This window comes from Anabrus simplex, chromosome 1, assembly GCF_040414725.1.
Source record: "Anabrus simplex isolate iqAnaSimp1 chromosome 1, ASM4041472v1, whole genome shotgun sequence".
Taxonomy (NCBI): Eukaryota; Metazoa; Arthropoda; class Insecta; order Orthoptera; family Tettigoniidae; genus Anabrus; species Anabrus simplex.
The window spans coordinates 986,463,876-986,486,583 of record NC_090265.1 but is presented as its reverse complement, the minus strand read 5'-3'; the positions used below and the strand labels follow the sequence as shown (position 1 = coordinate 986,486,583).

Here is a 22,708-nt window from a genome sequence, read left to right as displayed (position 1 = left end):
CTGTAACTGAACATGAAGAAATACCTGTCAATGCTGCCAACTTACCACCCCATGAGTATGTACTGTAAGCACGTACATCTCAGAGGATGTATTTGCAGACTTATGTACGCATACAAACCATAGATACCTAGCTGAGACTGGGCGGAACTTAAAATGTTCTGTTGAAGAAATTAGGTGTTCTTTTTAAAATAACTATAATAAGGTCTTATTTGAAATTCCTCAGAATTAGAATGTACTGGATTCAGAAGACCCCTATGTTAAGAAATAGGTATTTCATTATTAGAAGTAATCTGAAGATAAGAGTTGATTCTCAAGTCACAAATGAAGAAAAACAAACCAATAAATTCAGGAAAGTCCAGTCCCTCATTCAGATTGTGAGAAATGGTTGTATCTTCAACCCTAGACCAGTTCAAGTGCCGATAGATGAGCAGATGATTCCTTTCTGGGGTCACATGGCTGTCCATCAGTTCATCAAGGGTAAGCAATCCTTGTGGATTAAAAAACTTTCTTGCGGGAGCTACTGATGGTCTTCCCTTAGATTTTTTCTCTATCGGGGTAAAGGTGATGTGATATCAGAAGACGCATCATGCGAAGACCTTGACAATGGGTGGGGGGAAGGCAGTTGTTTGGCTCTGTGAGACCCTTTCACAAGGTATAACATGGACAGGTATTTTATGTCTGTTCCACTTTTAGATGCCCTCCATACGAAAGCACACATTCAAGGCACTGGTACCACACAAAAACTTGCATACCTTCGGGCTGCACTATAAAAAGTGATAGTGTGATGAAAAGAGAGGGAAGAGGGTTATGTGACCAGGCTATCAGAAGTGATGGTCAGATTGCTGTAGTCAAGTGGTTCAACAATCAAACAGTTAAATTAGTTTCAAGCAAAGAGGGAACAGCACCACAGGACAATGTCACAGGTGGTCTAAAAAAGACAGACAATATACCATGATGAGGCCAGCAGTGGTCAAATCATATAACCAGCACATGGGTGGGGTAGACTTTTTGGACCGTGTGATCAGTTTTTATTGCATTTGTGCTAGAACACGAAAATGGACAGTGCGTCTTATCATGCATATGTTTGATATGGCTATTGCTGCTGCCTGAATAGAGTACTGCTGTGATCAAGCTCCACTTAACACTCCACAGAAAGAAGTATGTGTCTATTTTAGGTTTAGAGTCAAGCATAAAGAACACCGGGCTGAGTGGCTCAGACGGTTGAGGCACTGGTCTTCTGATGCCAACATGGCAGGTTCGATCCTGACTCAGTCCCGTGGTATTTGAAGGTGCTCAAATACGTCTGCCTCGTGTTAGTAGATTTACTGGAACGTAAAAGAACTCCTGCGGGACTAAATTCAAGCACCTCAGTGTCTCCGTAAACTGTAAAAAGATTAGTTAGTGGGTTGTAAAGCCAATAACATTATTATTAAGCATGAAGAACACCAAATTCATTCTGATGTCCTTACTACATGACTTAACAGCCCACCTCAGAATGACACAGAAGAAACAGCATGGAAGCACCCCAGAGTATCTACCCCACACTTGTCAGATGAACTGAGGAAAGAACAAGTCCTTCACATGCCTGATTTTCTCAAGCCAGTGATGAAGAACAGGTGCTGGCTGCCTAACAAAGTTTGAGTTCGTTGCAGCACATGTAAAGTGTTCTTGTGCTTGCAGGATAACAGAAATTGCTTTCAGCACTACCATGAACTGTGAACCTACAATGTGAAAACTAAAATGCACCTGAAGCACAGTAGAGTATTGAATATGCATTACTTTCCTGTAAACATGTTTTAAATTTTGCCATAAGATGTACTGTAAATTGTGAAATTATGAATAAGCAAATGCTTTCAAAATAGAAGATTTCATTGTAACACACTTTTTCAAATACATGTGAAATTATGTACGGTAATGTGTGAAATATATCTGTAAAATATGTAAAAATAAATTTTTTCTTTTTTTCTATGTCCACTGTAAGTGAACAATGTAACCTGTGTTCTAGATCATGCACTAGAGCCTAATGTCCCCAATGGGGAATTAGGTGTACCACTGTAACTGCCTTTGAAATATATTTTTTGAATATTCTTCCTTGCATCAAACACCTTCCATGATAAATTCAGGAAGTATATTAAAAATATCAACAAAAAATATTATGGTCTGAGGAGGATAAAGAACTTACAAAAAATAATTTAGTAAGAACAAAGTACTAATCATCTTGGTTAAATTGAAATGCAATATTTTGCTGCTACAGCAAAAATATCACTCTGTGTGTATCCGAACCTTGCTCCGCTTCTTTACAAGTAAATATGAAGTGAGATGAATCTTTGCACCGAGATATTGTAAACGGATGTTCTTCCCAATGTCAAGCTCATCAGAGGGGTTAATGAGATGAAATGAATGATGTGATATATGATAGCAGGAAGGAAGAGGGTGAAACCCAGTGCCAACATATAGCCTGCTCCTGTCGAATAGCACCAAGGCCCCATCACCACCTGTGGGTGGGAGCAGTAGAATACATCCATGGTATCCCCTGCCTGTCGTAAGAGGCGACTAAAACGGTCCCCAGGAGCTCAACTTGGGAGACAGTGGGATGGCGAACACGCAGCCCTTTGCCGAGTCCTGGTATTGCTTCCACTTACTTGTGCTAGGTTTCTCACTTTAATGTATTCTATCAGACATTCCTTGGTCAACTCTTGTTGTTTTCTGACCCCAACGATATTAGAGCAGTCGAGGCGTAGCGAGTCTTTCTTTCTCACACCCTTCGTGGCCCTCGTCTTTCCCTAACCAATGCATTCATATTTCGAAGTGCCTGATCCTTTCCATTTTACCCCTCTGATTCGTGTTAATAGAAGATGATTGCCCAGTTGTATTTCCTCTTAAAACTATAATCGCCATCAGCAGCTTCATGCCCTCATTCCATATGAACACTGTGGAGATGTTTGAAACTGAAGTCAGGCTTTTGGCATGCAATATAGAGATTATAAATAGTATAGCACCACCTCTCCTACCCTGCCGACCAACAGTCTGATGGTGAACATTTCTCTACAAACAGGACTCAAACTGGCTAACCACAATGCCAGACCATACAGACTTGATGCCTTAATGAACATGGCCACCAGACAGGCATTGTCACTCAATAAAGTTTATTATAACAGAAATGTTGGCTTTTTTGTTCCCCTGTATCAATTTTCTTTCGATGCTTGATAACAGCGATTCCGGCAAGCAGGGTGCGAAATCGTGCGCAGGGGGGGGGGGATGATTTTATCTCCTTAGACCCCCCCCCGCACTAAAATTGCCCAATAGGATTCTTTCATTATAAAAAGAGGATAATGTAATACGTACTGTCTGTTATTGAAATAAGTGTTTTTTATATTTTCATAAAAACATCAACAATAATACACATAAGATAGAAATAATAGGATGACTGCCAGACCTTGAGCAAAAAAACAACGCAGTGGTGACAACTCCGCACATGCACATGCAGCCTATTTTTCATGTTTCACTTTAGCAAGTCCATCTGAAACCCGGGAATAATTTTCCATTGGATATCATTCTTGTTATAACAACAGAATTCCAACAAAAACAATTCAAATTTACATTTTTCAAGGGGAGGGGTAATTTACCCACAAGGGAATTATATACCCCCTCCCCGGCCAGGTGCTGCTTGAAATAAACACTAGTAGTTAAACCCTATAATCTTTTTTTCCCCACCCACAATTTTTTCCCAATTTCGCACCCTGCCAGCAAGTACTATATTATGATATCATTAGTTCCAGAGCACATTTCAGGTTGTTTCAACCTCCCCTGCTATCAACCGAAGAAAATGAGAGCATTTGTAAACATACATGAGCCCCAGCCACCGATATCTAGTTGGGAGACTGAACAGTCACTGCAGGATTGGCATGGAGAAACAATTATACACCTGTACTACTTATGCATGCCTTTGCTGGCAGGACCTAGTGTTTACAGTGCACTATGTCTTCTGGTATAGGCTAGAGCAATTTTGTTACTTTCATAGATCTGTCTCTGTCTTATCTTTGGCTTTGACAATATGAAAGTGACTGAGGTATGAGCAATGTTAGTAATGCCATTCCTTATGCAGCCAGTCCCTGCTTTGAATGGTGTGAAAATGTTGCTCATAGGTTCGGTTGGTGTATGCATTTCAGTGGGCTTGGCAGACTGATATGTAATAGCAACTCTGGCTCGGTGAGGAAAGCAATGGGAAACTACCTCACTCCTCATTTCCCTAGTACGTCTCTTCAGTGATGCCTAGGCCATCTATGACAGCTGATGGCAGAGCTGTTGAGGATCCCACCAGCGGCATCGCTGACGAACTGAACATACATACATACTACTTATGCCCTCCCCTGCGAACCATGTGAGGCTTGCGTGTCCCCATGAAGCAGATAGCCGAGCTGCAGGTGCAACTATATCGGATGGGTATCTGTTGAGAGACCAGACTAAGGAATGGTTCATCGAAAGGGGGGTAGCAGCTTTTCGGAAGTTGCAAGGGCAGCAGTCCGGATGATTGACTGATAGTCTGGATGATTGACTGATATGGCCTTGTAATAATACTCGACAAGGCTTAGTTGTGTTGATACTGCTACATGGCTGAAAGCAACAGGAAACTACAGCCGTAACTAACTCCCGAGGATATGCAGCTCTCTCTGTATGAATGATGTACTGATGATGGTTTCCTCCCGAGTAAAATATTCAGGAGGTAAACTAGTCCCCCATTCGGATCTCCGGGTGGGGACTGCACGAGAGGGGGCGATCATCAGGAAGATGGATACTGACATTCTTCGAGTCGGAGCGTGGAATGTTAGAAGTTTGAATCGTTGTGGTAGATTAGAGAATCCGAAAAGGGAGATGGATAGACTAAAGTTAGATGTAGTTGGTATAAATGAAGTACGTTGGCATGAAGAACAGGATTTCTGGTCAGGCGACTATGAATTATCAACACAAAATCAAACAGAGGAAATGCAGGAGTTGGTTTAATAATGAATAAGAAAATAGGGCAGCGGGTAAGCTACTATGACCAGCATAGTGAAAGAATTATTGTCGTCAAGATAGACACCAAACCAATGCCAAACACAATGGTGCAGGTCTATATGCCAAAGCAGATGATCAGGAAATCGAAAGAACATATGAAGAGAGAGAAGATTTAATACAATATGTAAAAGGTGACGAGAATCTAATTGTGATGGAGACTGGAATGCAGTGGTAGGCCAAGGAGGAGAAGGTAATACAGTAGGAGAATTTGGATTGGGACAAAGGAACGAAAGAGGAAATCAGCTGGTTGAATTCTGCACTGATCATAATCTAGTCTTTGCCAATACTTGGTTCAAACACCACAAATGACAGCTGTATACATGGACGAGACCTGGAGACACTGGAAGGCATCATATAGACTTCATTATACACCGACTGACAGAGCAAATGCAACACCAAGAAGGAGTGGTCAGAACTTTATGCCAATTGCAGGGTAGACTGAAATCACTGAGGTATGCTCATGATGTGAAATGCGCCGCTGTGCTGCGCACGTAGCGAACGATAAATGGGACATGGCGTTGGCGAATGGCCGACTTCGTACCGTGATTTCTCAGCCGACGGTCATTGTAGAACGTGTTGTCGTGTGCCACAGGACACGTGTATAGCTAAGAACGCCAGGCCGCCGTCAACGGAGGCATTTCCAGCAGACAGACGACTTTACGAGGGATATGGTGATCGGGCTGAGAAGGGCAGGTTGGTCGCTTCGTCAAATCGCAGCCGATACCCATAGGGATGTGTCCACGGTGCAGCGCCTGTGGCGAAGATGGTTGGCGCAGGGACATGTGGCACATGCGAGGGGTCCAGGCGCAGCCCGAGTGACGTCAGCACGCGAGGATCGGCGCATCCGCCGCCAAGCGGTGGCAGCCCCGCACGCCACGTCAACCGCCATTCTTCAGCATGTGCAAGACACCCTGGCTGTTCCAATATCGACCAGAACAATTTCCCGTCGATTGGTTGAAGGAGGCCTGCACTCCCGGCGTCCGCTCAGAAGACTACCTACCATTGACTCCACAGCATAGACGTGAACGCCTGGCATGGTGCCGGGCTAGAGCGACTTGGATGAGGGAATGGCGGAACGTCGTGTTCTCCGATGAGTCACGCTTCTGTTCTGTCAGTGATAGTCACCGCAGACGAGTGTGGCGTTGGCGTGGAGAAAGGTCAAATCCGGCAGTAACTGTGGAGCGCCCTACCGCTAGACAACGCGGCATCATGGTTCGGGGCGCTACTGTGTATGATTCCACGTCACCTCTAGTGCGTATTCAAGGCACGTTAAATGCCCACCGCTACGTGCAGCATGTGCTGCGGCCGGTGGCACTCCCATACCTTCAGGGGCTGCCCAATGCTCTGTTTCAGCAGGATAATGCCCGCCCACACACTGCTCGCATCTCCCAACAGGCTCTACGAGGTGTACACATGCTTCCGTGGCCAGCGTACTCTCCGGATCTCTCACCAATCGAACATGTGTGGGATCTCATTGGACGCCGTTTGCAAACTCTGCCCCAGCCTCGTACGGACGACCAACTGTGGCAAATGGTTGACAGAGAATGGAGAACCATCCCTCAGGACACCATCCGCACACTTATTGACTCTGTACCTCGACGTGTTTCTGCGTGCATCGCCGCTCGCGGTGGTCCTACATCCTACTGAGTCGATGCCGTGCGCATTGTGTAACCTGCATATCGGTTTGAAATAAACATCAATTATTCGTCCGTGCCGTCTCTGTTTTTTCTCCAACTTTCATCCCTTTCGAACCACTCCTTCTTGGTGTTGCATTTGCTCTGTCAGTCAGTGTAATTAGGCAGAATTCAGAAACCAGGTGATGGATTGCAAAACTTTCCCAGGAGCAGATGTGGACTCTGACCACAACTTGTTGTCATGAAATGCCATCTGAAGCTGAAGAAGTTGAAGAAAGGATAGAATGCAAAAAGATGGGATCTAGACAAGTTGAAGGAAAAGAGTATGAGGGATTGTTTCAAGGAACATGTTGCAAAAGGGCTAAATGAAAAGGCTGAAGGAAACACGATAGAGGAAGAGTGGATAGTCATGAAAAATGAAGTCAGCAGGGCTGCTGAAGAAATGTTAGGAAGGAAGAAAAGATCAACTAAGAATCAGTGGATAACCCAAGGGATACTAGACCTGATTGATGAAAGACGAAAATACAAGAATGTTAGAAATGAAGAGGGCAGAAAAGAATACAGGCGATTAAAGAATGAAGTGGATAGGAAGTGCAAGGTAGCTAAGGAAGACTGGCTGAAGGAGAAGTGCAAGTATGTCGAAGGTTGTATGGTTCTAGGAAAGGTAAATGCTGCATACAGGAAAATCAAGGACTTTGGAGAAAGGAAATCTAGATGTAAGAATATTAAGAGCTAAGATGGAGAGTCACTTCTAGGGAAAGAAGACAAAGCAGAAGATGGCAGGAACATATCCAACAGTTGTATCAAGGTGAAGATGTAGATAATTTGGTTCTGGAACAAAAAGAGGCTGTTGATGCTGATGAAATGGGAGACCCAATTTTGAGATCAGAGTGTTACAGAGCTGTGAGCGACCTAAATAGGAACAAGGCACCTGGAATTGATGACATTCCCTCTGAATTACTGACTGCCTTAGGAGAAACCAGCATGGCAAGGTTATTCCATTTAGTGTGTAAGATGTATGAGACAGGAGAAGTCCCATCCGATTTTCGGCAGAATGTTGTTATACCTATTCTCAAGAAAGCCGGTGCTGACAGGTGTGAAAACTACCGCACCATTAGTTTAGTATCTCATGCCTACAAAATTTTAACATGTATTATTTACAGAAGAATGGAAAAACAAGTTGAAGCTGAGTTGGGAGAAGATCAATTTGGCTTCAGAAGAAATGTAGGAACACGTGAAGCAATCCTGACTTTATGTCTGATCTTAGAGGATCGAATCAAGAAGGACAAGCCCACGTACATGGCATTCGTAGATCTAGAAAAGGCATTCGATAATGTTGATTGGACCAAGCTATTTAAGATTCTGAAGGTGATTGGGATCAGATACCGAGAACGAAGAATTATCTACAATCTGTATAAAAATCAGTCTGCAGTGATAAGAATCGACAGCTTTGAAAAAGAAGCAGCAATCCAGAAAGGAGTGAGGCAAGGCTGTAGTTTGTCCCCCCCTCCTTTTCAATGTTTACATAGAACAGGCAGTAAAGGAAATCAAAGAGGAATTTGGAAAGGGAATCACAATCCAAGGAGAGGAAATCAAAACCTTGATATTTGTCGATGACATTGTTATTTTATCTGAGACTGCACAAGATCTCGAGAAGCTGCTGAATGGTATGGACGAAATCTTGGGTAAGGAGTAAAAGATGAAAATAAATAAGTCCAAAACAAAAGTAATGGAATGCAGTCGAACGAAGGCAGGTGATGCAGGAAATATTAAATTACGAAAGGAAGTCTTAAAGGAAGTAGATGAATATTGTTACTTGGGTAGTAAAATAACTAACGATGGCAGAAGTAAGGACGACATAAAATGCAGATTAGCACAAGCAAGGAAGAGCTTTCTTAAGAAAAGAAATTTGCTCACTTCAAACATTGATATAGGAATTAGAAAGATGTTTTTGAAGACTTTCGTGTGGAGCGTGGCATTGTATGGAAGTGAAACATGGACGATAACTAGCTCAGAAAGAAAGAAAATAGAAGCTTTTGAAATGTGGTGTTACAGAAGAATGCTGAAGGTGAGATGGATAGATTGAATCACAAATGAAGAGATAGTGAATCGAATTGGTGAGAGGAGATCGATTTGGCTAAATTTGACGAGAAGAAGAGATAGAATGATAAGACACATCTTAAGACACCCAGGACTTGTTCAGTTGGTTTTTGAAGGAAGTGTAGGTGGTAAGAACAGTAGGGGTAGACCAAGGTATGAATATGACAAGCAGATTAGAGCAGATGTAGGATGCAATAGTTACGTAGAAATTAAAAGGTTGGCACAGGATAGTGTGGCATAGAGAGCTGCATCAAACCAATCTATGGACTGATCATTCAAGCAAGCACTACTTATGCTGAGCAATGGAAGGATGAATTTTCTGCTATACTGGGAAGAAATGCTGTATAAAGCAATGAGAGGAAAAGTCTACTCCAGCAGTGCTGGAGTTGATGAGGTTCAATGCACGTCACTGCTTCAAAGCATTAATGACTCTTTCTGGAGGACAACAGTGTCTGGCAGCAGGCGAGGTTGTAACAACCTGAAATGTGTACTAGCTAAAACTAATGACATTACAAAACTATAGTTTTTGCTCGAATCACTGTTATCAAGCACTGAAAAAAAAAAAAGTAATCACACTCTATGTGCCTGGTTCTTTAGAAAGTAAAATCATTACATATTTTACAAACTACTTATGCATGAACATGTTTAATGTAATGCAAATATTGTGTTTTTACACATGAAAATTTTTTTTATACGTTTTACGTTGCACCAACACAGATAGGTCTTATGGCGACGATGGGACAGGAAAGGGCTAGGGGTGGGAAGGAAGTGGCCATGGCCTTAATTAAGGTACAGCCCCAGCATTTGCCTGGTATGAAAACGGGAAACCATTGAAAACCATCTTCAGGGCTGCCCGACAGTGGGGTTTGAACTCACTATCTCCCGAATACTGGAAACTGGCCGCATTTAAGCGACTACAGCTATCGAGCTCGGTTACACATGAAATGATTGTTGACATGGGTTGAAGGAATGACGAAAGGACTCTTTATAACACGATGTAATCTGAAGATCATCAATCTTCTAGCAAGAATTTGCAAGATTATGCATAACATGGAAGCAAATAGATTTTTCTGACAGTTTCCTTTATGAGTTTATCAAATTTGTTTTTGTTGCTTTGGCTAATTTTTCGCAGAACATATCGCTAGTGAATGTAACAAATGTAAAAATTTAGCCTACAAGCGAGGTAACATTTTTCACGTCTGCAGCATTTCTTAAGGTGTACGTGTCCCCTGAGTGGTGCTAAATATTCTTCTTCTTCTTAGTACATCTCGCTAGATACTTATACAGTTTTCAGAAACACCAAGATGCCATAACTTTGTGCTGCAGGTAAATCTATAAATCTATTGGCATAAGGCTGGCATAATTGAGTACCTTCAAATACCATTGGACTGAGCCAGCACTGAACCTGCCAACCCGATGGTATTAGGTTCCCGAGGCTTAGGGAGTCATTCATTTTCATACCCTTCGTGGCCCTTCTCTTTCTTTGGCCAAAACCTTCATTTTTTGAAGTGTCGGACCCCTTCTATTTTTTCTCTCTGATTAGTGTTATATACAGGATGGTTTCCTAGTTGTACTTCCTATTAAAACAATAATCACCACCACCACCACCACCACCTGACCAACACTGCAGTTCTTGACAAAGCGTAGCTGAATGGCATTGAGGCAACAATTATCGCTCATCAACTGAGATGGTTAGGCCATGTTCACCGCACGAGTGATACCAGGCTTCCCCGCCAAATTCTTTATGGTGAACGTTGCTTCGGCAGTAGACCTCATGGAGCTCCTCTTAAGCGTTTTAAGGACCAGCTAAAACACATCATGAAGACAACTGGTATAAATATACAGACATGAGAAGAATGTGCTGTGGACTGTTCACTGTGGTGGAACACTGCATCCACCGGAGTCAACTTGTTCGAAAAAGAACACCGCAGACATTAAGAGGTCAAGCAACAAGCAAGAAAGCTCCGTCAAATTACATCCTTTCTCTCCTGCATCCATTCAGTGTGATTTGTGTGGGCATATGTTTTATGCCAAGATTGGTCTGTACAGTCATCGCAAACACATCCATAAACTGAGTTGAACTGCTCACTTTATGCAGGAAGAAGTTATATACTGTATACTTGGATCGAGTTACAGTAGATGACGACGAGTAGTTTTGAAAATAGTTTCACTCATATAATTCACCTCTGGCTGTGTGACTGTTTTATAATGTCTTAATTTTGCTTCAATCGATAAACTATTTTTGTTGAATGTGTTTTTGGTGACATAATTTGCTTTGTTTACTTTATTTATTCTATTTTGCCAGGTTGATTTTTCTTTTATGTTATATGAGAGCAAGTCAATAAGTATCTGCAATCAATTTTTATAATGTATTACAAAAAGAGTACCTACACATTTTTTTATTGATATCATTTTTCAACATAGTCACCCTGCTTTTCAATGCACATGGTCCACCGTTTCACAAGCTTTCTGATACCCTCTGCAAAGAAGGTTTATGGTTGTGCAGCTAGCCATGTATGCACCGCTTCCTTCACCTGTTGATCGGAGCTGAATCAACGGCCACTTAGAACATTTTTAAGTGGACCAAACGGATGGTAATCTGACGAGACGAGATTGGGACTGTATGCATGATGCTCAAACAACTCGAAATGCAGCATATGAAGAGTTTGAGCGGCGTGGGCGGCGGAATGTGGACGCACATTGTCATGCAACAACAGAACTCCTTCCGACAATCGGCCTCTGCATGTGTTGCGAATTACAGGTTTCAGCTTGTTTACCAGTATATCACTGTAACGTTCAAAGATTGGCCGTTGAGAGTCTCAAAACATTGTGAGAATCACTTTTCCTGCAGAAGTTTGACTCTAATTTCTTTTTGACTGGGGATTTGGGATGCTTCCATTCCATGCTCTGACGTTTGCTCTCTGGTTCGAAGTGGTGAACCCATGTTTCATCTCCAGTGATGATCCATTTCAGAAACATTTCACATTCGTCAGCATGACGATCCAGTAGGTGCTGACAGATTCTCACACGATTGTGCTTTTGCTCTTCATCGAGTTGTTTTGGATCCTATCTCGAACAGACTTTGTGAAAGTTAAGCCTGTTATGAATGATTTCATGTGCAGAACCATGACTAATGTGCATATGGTTTGCCACATCATCAACAGTCACTCGTCTGTTATTCAGAATCATATCACGCACTTGTTCAATATTGGCATCAGTTACGGCTGCAGATAGATGCCTCGATCTTTCCTCATCCTTCACGCTCGTGTGACCCCTTTTGAACTGCTCAATCCAGTGGTAAATACTGCGCTGTGGCAAAACATTGCCCTTTATTGCGCTGAAAGTCTTCTATGAATTTCTGCTCCTGGTACACCCTCAGACCACAAAAAACAGAATATGGAACGCTGTTCTTCCTTGGTGCAAACAGATTGTGGCATGGCCATCTGTACGTCGCAACAGCACAAGCTGTACTGATCTGATAATGCTGAAACCTACCACAGTCACAAATAAAAGTGCTATCTAGTGGCTGGCGAGCACACAACACCCTACAGTCAACCTAAAGACAATTAGAGCAACATTGCAGATAATTATTGACTTGCCTACATTAGTTATAATTTCACCTAAATACTTACATTTATCAACAATTTTGATTTCATGTTCATCAATATTAATTTTATTTTTGAGTGGTGGATCACTTAACATGACTTCAGTTTTTTTCAAAAGAAATTCTAAGTCCTATTTTCTATGCTATTTCTTGCAGAGATTTGATGATCAGTTTCCTGAATATTGTTGGATAACATTGCAGATCATCAGCGAACCCCAAACAGTTTAAACTTATTTTTTGTTTAGAACTTCCAAGTTTTCAGCGACGGCTCATGTGTAAGTGCACAAGTGCACATGAACACCCAGAATCTGGAACGGGGACACCTGTTATCTTTTAATTTACCGCATTTAAAATTTGCCGGGTTCTGCAATTCGAACTTCAAGCATAGAATGCATGTCCTGTGGCAGGTGCCGCGCATGCGCAAGTGATGGCGATATCGTGCCTTACATAGCCGTTACTGTATGGTATGTGCACATGACCAAATGTGCTCCTGTAACCAAACCTTAATGGACGATGCTGCCATCTCTACAGATTTTGTTCCAACTTGTAATTCTTTCAAAAAGTCTTTATTTTTGACTTTGGTTTTCTGCACAATAGTCTATTATCTTCCGATTTTAAAAACGATTTCAGAATCATTCAGAATAGTAATGAGGTAGAAATATCATCCTTTGCACTTTAATTCTATACAGAAGTTTAATTTTCCTTCAGCTGCTCTCAATTTTAAGAGAAGCTGGGTGCAGATAATATACTGCTTTGAAAAGAGGTTTCAAACATGCCAGTGGTATGAGTCCTTCGCAAATTGGAAGTCTTAAATGCCAGCTGCTTATCACATCATTCCAAACTTCGAGCAGAATTTCATTGTCTGATGCTCACGAACAGAAGTTTTCAATCATACCAGTAAACAAACTGATACAGACATTTCTGCGGCAGTCATAGATGAAGCACGCTGCTGATACAGAAAAATACAAGAGGGGTGGTCAAGGACTTTTGAGTAAACTTGCTATCTCAGTTTTATCAATTAATCATTATGCAGTAAAGAAAAATTAAATACCATTGAAATTATGTGCAAAGAATTATAATACAGTGTCCCCAAAAAAAAAATGTACTCAATCTTCGAGTGTCAGTAACTCATATACTCACTTCTTATTGACAACAAATTTACCGCACCGTTCTTCTTCACAAATGTTCAAACTGATCACCATCATTATCCAGACAGAGCTGATAATGGAATTTTAGACACTATCTTTCAAATTCCTATTGCAACGCACAGACTGTTGCTGGTTTTGTGATTATAAACCTTATTTTTGATGTACTCTCATAAGAAGAAGTCCATGGGCGTCAAGTCAGGTGAATATGGGGCATATTCGACCCTGCCTCTTCGTCCAATCCATCTTTCTGGAAAAGTTGCGTCGAGATAGGCCCATACTTAATTATGGTAATGGAGAGGTGCTCCAGCTCGTTGGAAGTATATATCTTCATTATCAAACACCTCTTCAATGCGTGGCCCAATTACTGTCTGTGGCATGTCCAAGTAAACTGTACCAGTGGCATTGTTGTCAAAAAAAGAATGGTCCTAAAAGACCCCTTATTCTTCCCACACTGTAACTCCTGGCAAGTTCAAATGGCGTTCCACAGTGACGTGGATTCTGAGGAGCCATTGACAAAATTGTGCTCTTCATTAAGAGTGTGAGTTAATGTTGGAATGTAACTTTTCCAATGGACTCGCTTCAACATCCGATGAATGTCAATAAAAAGCGAGTACATGAATTACTGACAGTCGAAGGGTGAGTACATTTTTTTGGGACATGCTGTATATTCGACAAGCAACAGGTCAGGATACTGCACCAGATGGAATATGAAATTGTGTTGCACACCATCTTATAACAAGGATATTTTCACTTTACCTTCAAACTATCAATATTCTAATGCTAAATTTCAAGCAAAGAAATATTTTAGTCCAAGTATGTATATTGTTTACAAGTGCATTCTTTTCACATGTTGAGCTTTTTCTAATATGGTGCTCCTGTTTTGGCCATTTCATGTGCAGCAACTTCAGAGGCAAAGTAGTTAAAACCTGGATGATGAATGACATTATATTATCAATTTATCATATGCAAAATTTACAAAGACTATGTTACAGTTACAAGAACTGCAGCCTTGATGCTTCTGTTAAGTGTTAATAGGAGCCCAGCAGTCATGCAGATCTAGAAGAGCACAAAGAACCCATAGAATAAGAGAGAGGCACATTGTGATGCGTACCGGGAGATTTGCCACACTAACAGGTGACTTGCCGCATCCTGAGCCTCTTCTGCATCGTCCACTGCAATAGCCAAACACCAACCGCAACAAAGGCACAAAATTAATCAAATGAAATGAACAAAATTAAAAATAATAAAAATTAAGGAAGCAGAAGAAATGAGGCAATTGTTTAGTATATTTTAGAATGACTTATTAGAAATATTGTCATACAGAACATTTCTTTAAAAGTGGATTATTTTTAATTTAACAGTTATGAACTAACAGAACTTAGAGTAGATGGAATTGAAGTTAAATAGGGAATAAACTCTGCTTACTAGTATTAAAAGTTGGTACATTAAACAAATTACTGTACAAACAGAATTTAGATATGCCATGAAATTCCTGAAATCGTGAATGAAACCTCTCAATAATAATAATTTTTACAATTGCTTTACGTACCACTGACAAAGATAGGTCTTATGGTGACGATAGCGATTGTGGCCTTTATTAAGGTACAGTCCCAGCATTTGCCTGGTGTGAAAAAAACACACGCAAAACCATCTTCATGGTTGCTGACACTAGGGTTCGAACTCACCATCCCCTGAATAATGATGATGATGATGATGATACTTGTAATAATAATAATAATAATAATAATAATACATTATGCTCCTTCAACTACAAAGAGTTATTTTTCACCTTCATCTGCCATCCAGCACGCCCATGCTGCGTCAAATCCTCAGCAGTTGCTGGCTCTCTGGATGGACAAATTACTGTTAGGTTTCTATTCCCACAACTTGGATCAATTTCATATTTGTTCAAAGAGAGGTGACCATCTGTAGTAACACATTCCTGACATCTTTTAATGATATTTGTATTTGCAATTCTTTCTTCTCTCTAAGTTCCTCTACAGTATGCAAGTTGTTTTTAAACACTGTCTTTCAGTGTTCTCCACTTTGCAGGTCAGAGAGAAAGTGAGGGCCATAATCCTATTCCAATGTTCTGTCATCGATAAAAATGCTCCCTTGCTGATTCCAAAGAATCCTAGGCAGAGTTTGTTCTTGGAGAATCTTGTTGAAAAACATCATTGTGCCTAGAAATACTGCTACGGGACAATGTCGTCAGAAAAATTCTGACCTGCAGCATATGTATCACATAAAAAAGAAAGTTAACTGATATAGCTCATTTCATGACTGGACAACTGTCAAAAAACCAATGCAAGTAGTTGCATGCAATATTTGTTTAAATTTACAGCATTTTCAAATGGGCCAACTAATCTTCCTTGCAATTACAGCATTCCACATCCAACACCATTCAGTAGAACTCTGTAATAATAAGGGTTTTCTATGCTCATGTGCCTATTCCGTGAATTAACACAACTGTGTAAATGAACTGCCCAGGAACATCCTCTGATGATATATATAGTCTTTACAGTCCACCGTATCTTCTGGTATAGTGTAGAATAAGTTTGTTACTTGTTTGTTACATGGGAGACTACTGGTAAAAATGAGTGCAATTGGACTAGACAAAAGAGTGACTGAATGGGTTGCTACATTTCTAAACAATAGATCTCAGAGAATTAGAGTAGGCAAAGCTTTATCTGATCCTGTAATAATTAAGAGGGGAATTCCTCAAGGCAGTAATATTGGACCTTTATGTTTTCTTATATATGTAAATCATATGAGTAAAGGAGTGGAATCAGAGGTAAGGCTTTTTGCGGATGATGTTATTCTCTACAGAGTAATAAATAAGTTACAAGATTGTGAGCAACTGCAACGTGATCTCGATAATGTTGTGAGATCGACAGTAGGCAATGGTATGATGATAAATGGGGTTAAAAGTCAGGTTGTGAGTTTCACAAATAGGAAAAGTCCTCTCAGTTTTAATTACTGCGTTGATGGGGTGAAAGTTCCTTTTGGGGATCATTGTAAGTATCTGGGTGTTAATATAAGGAAAGATCTTCATTGGGGTAATCACATAAATGGGATTGTAAATAAAGGATACAGATCTCTGCACATGGTTATGAGGGTGTTTAGGGGTTGTAGCAAGGATGTAAAGGAGAGGGCTTATAAGTCTCTGGTAAGACCCCAACTAGAGTATGGTTCCAGTGCATGGGACCCTCACCAGGATTACGTGATTCAAGAACTGGAAAAAATCCAAAGATAAGCAGCTCGATTTGTTCTGGGTGATTTCCGACAAAAGAGTAGCGTTACTAAAATGTTGCAATGTTTGGGTTGGGAAGAATTGAGAGAAAGAAGAAGAGCTGCTCGACTAAGTGGTACGTTCTGAGCTGTCAGCGGAGAAATGGTGTGGAATGATATTAGTAGACTAATGGGTTTGAGTGGCGTCTTTAAAAGTAGGAAAGATCACAATATGAAGGTAAAGTTGGAATACAAGAGGACAAATTGGGGCAAATATTCATTTATAGGAAGGGGAGTTAGGGATTGGAATAACTTACCAAGGGAGATGTTCAATAAATTTCCAATGTCATTGAAATCACTTAAGAAAAGGCTAGGAAAACAACAGATAGGGAATCTGTCACCTGGGCGACTGCACTAAATGCAGATCAGTATTGATTGATTGATTGATTGATTGATTGATTGATTGATTGATTGATCAACCTGTCTTCAACAATAAGAAAATAACTAATCAAAGGCAATAATACCATTCCTTATATAGCCTGACCCTGTGTTGAATGCTGCAAAGGTGTTGCTTATATGATCTGTTGGTATATACATTTCAGTGGGCTTGGCAGATTGGTAATAGCATCTTCTGGCACAGTGAGGAAAGTACCAGGAAACCACCTCACACATTGTCCTAGTATGAATCTTGAGTGTACAATTTTGTACGACAGCTGATGGTGGAACCGTCGGGGATCCGGATCAGCTTTGGAGTGAGACTTATCATACATAAACATGCCAATGAAGCTATACTTAATATGAGAAAACAGAATTGCAAACTGACAATGAAAATGAAAATCCACAGCCTGTTCCCAGTCATTCAACTGGTCAGGAATGGAATGAATGAAACCCTCATCTAGCAGCGTGGATAGGAATTGTGCTGGCTGCCGAAGCCTTTCATACTCCTCTGGGACAATGATTAATGACTGACAGATGAAATAATATTAGAAAGATTGGAAAGCGTTGCTGGAATGAAAGATGACAGGGAAAATCAGTATACCTGAGAAAAACCTGTCTGCCTCTGCTTTGTCTAGCACAAATTTAACATGGATTAACTGGGATTTGAACCATGGAACCCTGTGGTGAGAGGCTGGCACCTTGTCGCCTGAGCCACAGAGGTTCTTACAAACTGGTAATACCATTAGAAATATTCTGCATATTCCAAATAAGTATTTATTTGATATGTACTGTCACAAGGTTATAATTCTTGGATCAGTAAGGCTTCAGTTTTAAAATGTTCACAGGCTGAGAATTTTAACACGTTCACGGCCGCTCGGATATCGGCAACCGTCACAGTGGTACAGTAATACTTTTTTTGTTTAAAGGAGTTTGTTTCTGTGTCCTTATGCATTTTAGATTATTAGTTTAATTATTTCAATATTATTTCTGTGCATACGAGCCGTGACGCACCCGCTGCGTCAGCGGCACTACCGATGAGTTTTTTGCCTTCGGTGCTGTTTGACGCAGCATGTGCGTCATGACCGGTAATGAAGTGGAACGAGGAAAATAATGTTTTGATCGAATATAGAACTTTTTTACAACAGAAAAATAAGTTTTTGAATATTTCACACAAAAATACTGTGCAGTAGAATCATTATTGCTGTGTGAATAATGTATATTTGCATTACTCCATAAGCCGTACAATGTTACTATTCAATGCAGTGTGCTACATTTCAGTGACATTTCCTCGCAAAAATGACTCTTCTGCAAATGCTTTACATTCATTTACAATGTTATTCAGCAAGTTGTCATCTGCAAGCAAGCGAAAATAATCAATAGGTTTCGCGTCACTTGGCAGTGGAACCTTCATTCCCAACCGACCAATCAAGTTTATTTGTTTCATTGAGGACGAATGTGAACTCCAAGAAATGGCCCCTGAAATATTGCCCATGTTATTTGGCGGGACATTCGGAGATGAGATATTACTTAAGTCTTCCTCACCTTCTGTAATGTGAGAATTGGGAGTAGACGCTTGACACACACATCCGTGATTAACATTCTCTAGCTACCGTCACTTTTCACACTGTCATCACTTTCATCACTGTCGTCACTATTAATGCTGTCCCTGTCACTAGCGTTCAGGACAGCTTCCAGACTATCATCATTAATTGCAAATCGCGTGTTTATCCCACTAAGACGGCGTTTCTTCCGATGAGAAGGTTCTGAAACTTCCCTTGACATCACAGAAATGTATGCCGACTTGTAATGGCTACAGAGATTGTAACTAACAATTGATCTGATGCCCGGATGGCGCATATGTTTAATAACACCTTAACAATGCACAGATAAGAAGTCTGTTTGTTTACATACATATTGGCGGAAACACGAGTTTTAATATTTGGCGCGGAGTGTGACGCACGTGTGTCGTCATCGGCACTGAGTGAAAGTGGAGTCATGACACATGTGTAGTCATCGGCCACGAACGTGTTAAGACACCTGTTCCCCATGCAAGATAATGGATATGTTTTTTTTTTGGAGGGCATTGTATTATTCCTCCATCCCTCACTACTACTCAGTCAATTAAACCATGTTCAGTAGTTGGAACCACCCTTGTGGATCGACTAACCAGGACCCTGCAAGCCACACTGACAAGCAAGCCAAAATGCAACCCATTGCCTTCCCTCTCTAGAGTCCAAGTACCAGTGGACATGCCCTTCCCTGAACAAATTCTGCCACATTTTCATTTCCCAGCAATGAACCATTAGTTTTTGACAAACCCATCACTCACACCAGAGGTCATAAAAGCAACCCTCAATGCAACTACTTTGACCTCCTCCCCACCCCTCTTTCTCCTTTTGACCTCCTTTACTCTACAAACACAGACATCAAATCATTGCAGCCATAAACCACCTACAAGACTCCATATCCCACAATGAAGAACTCTGAAACATCACTGCCATCACTTCCTATTCAAATAACAACCTACAAGATATCTGGAGCATCTTTGATAATAAAGGGATTCTCCAATACTGCAGGACCTATCTTTATCCCTTACCCATGATATGTGGCAGCTGTCCTTCCCATATTAACTTATTTGCCATTTGTTGGTCATGCTTCCTGTCGTTTGCAATATCTTCCCAACTGACATTTGTTAAATTGAGATCTCCTGCTACAATCACATTTCTTTCCATATAGTTTTCCACATAGCTGATTATCTTATTAATTCTGAATCAGCATCAGTGCTACCCTTTCCTGGTTTGTATACTTCAAAGACATCAAGTTGCCTATTATCCTTAGAAAGGAGCCTTACACCTACAATTTCATGTTTGTCATCTTTAACTTTTTCGTAGCTTACAAATTCTTTTTTCACCACAATAAATACTCACCCCTCTCCTACCATTCCTATCCTATCTCTACGGTACACACTCCAGTTCCGTGAGAAAATTTCTGCATCAATTATATCATTTCTCAGCCATGATTCAACTCCTATTACAATATCTGGTAAGTATATACACTATGTGATCAAAAGTATCCGGACACCTGGCTGAACATGACGTACTAGTTCGTGGCGCCCTCCATCGGTAATGCTGTATTTCAATATGGTGTTGGCCCACCCTTAGCCTTGATGACAGCTTCCACTCTTCAATCAGGTGCTGGAAGGTTGCTTGGGGAATGGCAGCCCATTCTTCACGGAGCGCTGCACTGAGGAGAGGTAGCGATGTCGGTCGGTCAGGCCTGGCATGAAGTCGCCGTTCCAAAACATCTCAAAGGTGTTCTATAGGATTCAGGTCGGGACTCTGTGCAGGCCAGTCCATGACAGGGATGTTGAAATGAAATGTCATATGGCTTTTAGTGCTGGGAGTGTCCGAGGACATGTTCGGCTCGCCAGGTGCAGTTCTTTTGATTTGACGCCCATAGGCGACCTGCCTGTCATAATAAGGATGAAATATGATGCAGATGTCACATACATCCAGCCCCTGTGCCAGCGAAACTAACCAATGATGGTTAAAATTCCTGACCCTGCCGAGAATCGAACCCGGGACCCCTGTGACCAAAAGCTAGCACGCTAATCATTTAGCCATGCAGCCAGACACAGGGATTTTACTGTCATGTAACCACTCCGCCACAGGCCGTGCATTATGAACAGGTGCTCGATCGTGTTGAAAGATCCAATCGCCATCCCTGAAGTGTTCTTCAACAGTGGGAAGCAAGAAGGTGCTTAAAACATCAATGTAGGCCTGTGCTGTGATAGTGCCATGCAAAACAACAAGGGGTGCAAGAACCCTCCATGAAAAGCAAGACCACACCATAACACCACCGCCTCTGAATTTTACTGTTGGCACTACACACGCTGGCAGATGACGTTCACCGGGCATTCGTCATACCCACACCCTGCCATCGGATCGCCACATTGTGTACCGTGATTTGTCACTCCACACAATGTTTACGTTCCTTACACCAAGCGAAGCGTCGTTTGGCATTGACCTGCGTGATGTGTGGCTTACGGGCAGCCGCTCGACAATGAAATCCAAGTTTTCTCACCTCCCGCCGAACTGTCATAGTACTTGGAGTGGATCATGATGCAGTTTGGAATTCCTGTGTGATGGTCTGGATAGATGCCTGCCTATTACACTTTACGACCCTCTTCAACTGTCAGCAGTCTCTGTCAGTCAACAGACAAGGTCGCCCTGTACGCTTTCGTGCTGTACATGTCCCTTCACGTTTCCACTTCACTATCACATCAGAAACAGTGGACCTAGGGATGTTTAGGAGTGTGGAAATCTTGCGTACAGACTTCTGACACAAGTGACACCCAATCACCTGACCACGTTCAAAGTCCGTGAGTTCCGCGGAATTCTGCTCTCTCACGATGTCTAATGACTAATGAGGTCCCTGCTATGGAGTACCTAGCAGTAGGTGGCAGCACAATGCACCTAAGATGAAAAACATGTTTTTGGGGATGTCCGGATACTTTTGATCACATAGTGTATCTATTAAATTACTTAATTCTATTCCTTTCCTTAGAACACTAACATTTTTATGTCATCCCTACTTGACTTCCAGATCCCTGTACCCTTATCATTGTTCCCTAGACCCCCCCCTCTCGTTTCCCTGAATGTACATCCTTATAACCCTTCTAAAAATATTACCACTGCTGTTTAAGTGAAGGCCATCTGAGCACAGATCCCTATCTCCTACCCACCCATCAGGATCTAGAAATCTCACTCCCGGTTTCCCACATACCCACTCCATAGTCTCACTTAAATCCCCAATCATCTTCCAGTAAGTATCCCTCCTACACAGTATTCTACTGATAACAATCTCTGCTTCCTTAAACTCCACCCGTGCTACCTTATCTTGTTAAGCCCAAGGACATGAATGTTTAAGAATATTTTGCAAAGTCAGCTGTGGAGGAGAACGAGTAAAGCTGGATACGAGTTCACAGATCAACAAGTTGCAGGAATGATTGCTGGAAACCTTACAGAGGAATGCAGCTTGTATACCTTCCTTGGAAGCTGATGTGGTGAAACTGATAATCTTGAAGATGAAGATGAGGTTATTAACTGAAGAAATCAGAAAGGAACTTTAGAAGAATGGAATAAAGGCTGATAACACTGGAAAACATGAGGAGTATGAAGCTCAAACTATGGCTGGTCAACAGAAACAATATATCAAGAAAGAAGACGTGGGCTGAGAGAAATAGTATCCAAATATTGTTACAGTACCCAAAAGGGTTTCAATTGTGTTAAGTTTGGACATTATTGATGCTTGTTGTTTAAAGGGGCCTAACATCTAGGTTATCGGCCCTGGGACATTATTCAAAAGTGTGTCAGCAATAAGGAGTGACGAATCATCACAGGAGAGAAAATTAGTGAATGCCAATGGAAAAGTAGTGAACTCTGAAATTATACATGCAGTAGATAAAGCAATGAATATGAATGCTTCTGTAAGAACTG

At 41.4% G+C, this 22,708-nt stretch overlaps 1 protein-coding gene across 29 annotated transcripts in view; it reads right to left on the bottom strand.

Moving 5' to 3' along the window:
- Nucleotides 1–22,708, bottom strand: part of syd (JNK-interacting protein syd) — a 648,626-nt gene that overhangs the window by 33,051 nt on the left and 592,867 nt on the right. For 2 of the 29 annotated variants that reach the window (XM_067136859.2, XM_067136850.2), the window contains exon 28: nt 14,653–14,713. The exons of the other annotated variants lie outside the window; for them this stretch is intronic. In XM_067136859.2, the coding sequence (XP_066992960.2) occupies nt 14,653–14,713 (61 nt within the window). The remainder of the gene's footprint in view (nt 1–14,652; nt 14,714–22,708) is intronic. 29 annotated transcript variants of the gene reach the window in all.